General features: G+C 39.3%; 1 protein-coding gene across 1 annotated transcript; it reads right to left on the bottom strand.

Annotated features, from left to right (window-relative positions):
• Positions 1–2,629: 2,629 nt before the first annotated feature.
• On the bottom strand, positions 2,630–2,929 carry LOC115874897 (cellular nucleic acid-binding protein-like). The gene has a single exon (XM_030890197.1). It carries the CDS (start codon positions 2,927–2,929, stop codon positions 2,630–2,632), a length of 300 nt encoding a protein of 99 aa, XP_030746057.1.
• Between the last annotated feature and the right edge of the window lie 2,438 nt (positions 2,930–5,367).

The following is a 5,367-nucleotide window of genomic DNA, read 5'->3' on the forward strand; positions in this document are numbered from 1 at the left end:
CAAAAGTCACAGGCCATCCTTTTCTCCAGAGGCCGACTCATCATTCCGCCCAGGCTCCAGGTGGATATCATCCCTTGGAGGACTAAAATTACGTACCTATGGCATAAATTCGACTGCCAGCTGACCTGGTCCGCCCAGATACAACACACCATGGGGAAAGGGTATGGTATCCTGAGGTAGGTCTACCCCTGTTATGCGGATCGAGTAAGCTGGCAATAACAACAACATAAAAATACTGGTCTACACAGAATAGTCTTCAAGCCTATTGGCTTTTATCCTAAGGCTACAGCCAGGCCGCCACCAACCACAAAAGCCACTCCCAAGAATACACCCTACTACCCATCTCACTCCAAAAATTAGCGTTGAAACTCGTCTTTATTTATTATCTTTTCAGACTCTAATCTTACACTTTTACTTATTTTACCTTCTTACCCTAAATTCTTAACCTATTTAACAAAACAACTTTCTTAGCCTATTTAACAAAACAACTACTTAACCTATTTAACAGAATTTCCTAACCTAATTTTTGTCTTTTTCTTTTCTTAATTTAACCTTCACTTTCTCTCTTATTTTATCTCTCTTGCTTAACTTATTTTCTTCACTATCCTGTCTCTAGTCTCTGCCTTAATCTTTACTATTTTAATATTAACAACCTAACATCTTTACTGTTTACACTATTTACACTAAAATTTTCTCCCTTATTTCTCTTATCCTAGTCTTTTATTCGTTTCTTTCCTCATCTCTATTCCTCACCACCTTTTCCGCGTACTTGTTTTTTCTCTCCTCTATTCTTATTTACTTCCCTCAACATTTCATTTTTTAAGATGTTCATCTTTCTAAACTATTTGTTCATATTCATTAGCCACAGCGTCGGCGCCATGCTCGATCCTTGCGGGCATCCCTTATACACATCCACCTCTGTTCCTTCGCTTCTCACTTTTCTTTCCTCCATAAAATTACTACACATCTTCACCAATCGTCTGTATGCTTTCTTCTCCATAAGTTCTTTTATTACTTCGTCTTCCGTTGCCGTGTGAAAAGCATTTTCTAAGTCCAGCGCCATTACTAGCGTGTGCAGCCACTCTTTTTTATTACCCTCCATTTTCTCTGTTAGGCTTCCCAAGGCCTCGATGGTCCCAGTTCCTTTCCTAAAACCGTACTGCTGCTCGTCCCACACTTCCTTTCTTTCACCCCACACTTGCAGTCTTCTGTTTATAATCATGTCCAACACTTTTCCAAGTGCCGGCAGTAGGCTTATAGGTCTCTCTCCCCCACTTTTCTTTTTCAGCCAGCATAACTTAGCCACCTTCTAGGGCCTTGGGAAATACCCCGCTTCCCAGCAGTTGTTATAAAGCAACAGCAGTTCCTTTTCGTATATTTTCTTTATATTCTTAATCGCCTCGTTCGGTATTCTATCGTCTGCTGTCGCTTTATTCGTTTTCATACCTTCCGTTGCACACGCTAACGCCCTCCTCCTCGTTATCCTGTTGCCAGTCTTCTGTCTCTATCCTTTGCTTTATTACTTTCAATTCCTCTTCCTCTTCTTTGCTTTTCTCTGGGTGATATTTTCGCACTCTTGCTATTTCTCTTTTCTCTTATTTGTCTGCTCTCTTCCTCTGCGTCCTACCATCTTTCAACTCTCCTTCCTTTACCGACACCCATCCGTCTCATGATTTCCCATATCTTATTCCATGGGGTTTCTTCCATAATTCCGTCTCAATCAGCGTGCACTGCCACTTTACCTTTTTTTCTTTTATTAACTCTTTATATTGCTTCTTTGCTCATCCATATTCTTCTACTAAATGTATTATTTATTCTTTTCTATGTAACTTTTCCTTTATCTCTCTTATCTTTCTTCTGATTTCATTTTTCATTTCTTTACATTCTCCGTCCCACCATTCTCCATCATTTTTAATCACAATTTTCTTTCTTTTAATCTTTTTGCATGCTGCTTAATATGCTTTTTACAATTTTATTATCTGTTCGTCTATTTTTTCTTTATCTGTGCTCTTTTCTATTCTTGGTCTCATTATTTCCAATTGTCTGTCAAAATTTTCCCAAATTGTACCTTTGAAATCCCATATAACATACTTAGTTTTTCTCTTCGTAATTTCCGCTTCTATATTATAGCTCACATACTCTATCTAGTCACTTAATGTCTCTTCTTCTACTCTCCAATCATTCACCTCCACCTCCCTTGCCCACGTCAAGTCAATCCAACTTCTTCGTTCATCAGGACAAGACTGCTTTCCTCCGCTCATTCCACAACACTTTCGGTTCTTTTATCAGTTAATCTATCCCCCCATAATTCGCTTCTCGCGTTGAAATCGCCCCCAACAATCCACTTCCCCTTATATTCCCTTCCCTGTTCTTTTTCTTTTATGTTTCCGAAGTCCTTTTTTCCACCTTCTTCATAAACTGCTGTTAGTGCTATCTTACCTAATCTTACTGTCACCATATCTTAATTTGTCCATTTATTTATTGTTGTCATATCTCCTCCATCCCTCCCACGCTCTTCCTCCTCGGTTATAATATTATCGCTATATCTATCTGCTCCTCCTCTGCCTTTACTCTCACTAATTATTCTGCTTGCCTCCCTCTTCCTATATTTATTTATGTTACCTTCATTCTACTGTCCACAATCAGTTTTTTCTCTCAGTTCCTCCAACTTGCTAATATATACCGAGCAGCTCCTATCATCTGCGCTGTGGTTACGACTCCTTTCCTCCTTCTTTGCCTTTCTGCAATTAGGGCAGTCCTTTCTTTCGTTTTTGCACTCTCTTCCCACATGTCCTTCGATCCCGCACTTGAAACAAATTCCAGCTTTCTTGCTACAATTTTTTATTGTGTGACCAAAAGCGCAACACTTATACACTTGTACATCTTCATATTCTTCTACATAGCAAGACAGTAGATTCACTACTGTCATGCCTGTTCTTTTAGTTCTGCAAATACTTTTCCACTCACTTCAAAAATAAAGTTTTCTTTGACCGCACTTATGCACGCGAGCCTTGTTAACACCTTAATGTTCTCGTCAATTTCTTTTTCCTTCCCCTCAAACATACCTTTATCTCCTCATTACTCTCAACCACTTCAGCAACAAATTCTTTGTTACTTAGTCCTTTTCTGACTCCTGTAACTCTCACTTTAGGTCTAAATTTCCATCCTTCCCTAGCTAAGTCGTTTTCCGTTCTTAATTTTTCGTACACCTTTCTTTTCTGCTCTTCACTTTCGCACTGTAGTATTACTATTAACTCCCTTACCGCCTTTAAGCCGCTATTACCTAGTTCTTCCTGTGTTAATTTAGCTTTTATTTTTTTCAGCACCTGTCCTATCTCTCTCTCGTCCTTTCCTTTTACTACTACTTCATTAACACTATTTGTTGGTTTCTTTCATTCATGCATTGTTCTTATTACAGTTTTAATTTCTTGCGCTGTCTTAGCTGCTTGTGCATATGTCTTTCTTACTTCAAATTCTCTTTCTTCTTCACTTGTTATTTCTTCTTCGGTTTCTATCTCCTCATCGCTACTATTTACTTGTTTATTTCTATTATTTCTATATTCTTCTTCTTATTATTTTTTCTCTTTTTCACCTCTGTGCTATGTGATATCTTTTCTTCAATTTGCTCGAACCTCCTCTCCCATTTTTTGTCCATTTTCAGCAGAAGTTCTTCACATTTACTCATGCCTTTTTCCTCGTTTCCATACATCCATGTGAGCTCCATTACTTTTTTATTTATTTCTTCGACTGATCTTTTTACTATCTCTCTCTCTTCTCTCTTCTCTCCTGAAACTTATTTTTCCTCCCGCTCTCCTCGAGGTCTTCAATTACCTTTAATTCATCTCTAATCGTTAGTACTGCCTTTATAAAACCATTGTTGTTGATTTCCTCCTCCATCATTGTCGTATTTGTTCCCTCCTCCGTCTTATTCCCCTCTTCACTCTCGTTCCCCCTTTCTTCTCCGCTACTTTTTCCTTCATGTCTTGCCCTATATTTCTCTTTCTTTTTCTTTTCAGTTTCATCGTCGCTGAACACTAATCGATCTTTTTTCTCCATTTTGTTTACTACAATCTTACTAACTAACGAACTATCTAACTAACTATATTACTATCTATCTTATACTGGTCTACACAGTCATACCATATGGTCTACACAGTCATACATACTGGTCCGGGCCGTAGTCCTTTACGGAAGCCAGTTTTGGTTCAGAGAAGCTCCGGTGACATCACTGAGGAAACTGGAATCCCTACAAGCTGGGACTCTGCGCATGGCGCTGAACGCCCCTTGGTTCATCAGGAATACTCAATTACAACGCGAACCTGCAATAAGCTCAGTGGAAGGCTTAATAGTTAAAGCCTCGCATAACTTTAACGTGGGGTGTGAAGACGCGACTAACCCGTAAATAAGAGAGATCCATAACCTGGTGAGCTAACAATCCATGCAGCCACAAGGCTAGCACTCACGCAGGGAGGCCAGCAGGATCTCAACAAACGCGGTCAGGTGACCAGCCCGTAAGGACAGCGGCATCTCAGAGATCTGATCACTAGGATGTCGCTCCGCAAAGAAAGTGGTGTAAAGGCCCTAGGGTCAACACGTTAGAAGGCGATGTTAACTGGAACTGGAAGAAATGGTGAATCTACTGTTGGGAGTGGAAAATGAAAGTGCTGAGATGGGACTAACTATCAACCGCCATAAAACGAAATTAATGTTCGTGGCCAGAGGAAAACCCCTACAAAGATCTTTCCAGCTTAATGGTATCGAAGTGGTTCGTGATTTTGTTTATCTAGGATCAAACACAAACGAGGAACGCAATTGTAAAATAGAAATTAAATGCCGAATACAGTTAGCAAAAACTGCCACAACGCGTCTTACAAGAATATGGCAGAGCAGAGTGATAACAACCCACACAAAAAAGAATTTGCTTAATACAATTGTATTGAGACTAGGGTACGAGAAGCGACAAAATGTTGTCATCTAAATTGCAAATATACATATATACGATTTTATCTTAACAATTAGAAAAGAACTACAAATACATTCTCAAACAAATAATGTTTTTAGCTTTATCCTTTGGTGACGTAAAAATCACTTAGACGTTTCATTTTTCTGGGACCATCATAGAATTTGTTTTTTTAAATAGAGACCCGGATTTTTTATTTCATTTTTTAGAAGCTATAACCTCCCAAATGGAATGATGGCATTTAGTGAGGGGATCACTCGAGTGAAAAATACTCGGTCATCCGAGTATTCATATCCTCGGTATGTCTCGAGTATTTTTGTCGATCCTCGAGGATTACTCGGCACGCAACTAACATCGGGTGTAGCGTACCGTCCTCGCTGCTCGCGACGATACAGGCGAATTTACGA

The sequence above is a fragment of the Sitophilus oryzae genome, unplaced genomic scaffold (genome assembly GCF_002938485.1).
Source record: "Sitophilus oryzae breed Bouriz unplaced genomic scaffold, Soryzae_2.0 scaffold_1307_pilon_pilon, whole genome shotgun sequence".
Classification (NCBI taxonomy): Eukaryota; Metazoa; Arthropoda; class Insecta; order Coleoptera; family Curculionidae; genus Sitophilus; species Sitophilus oryzae.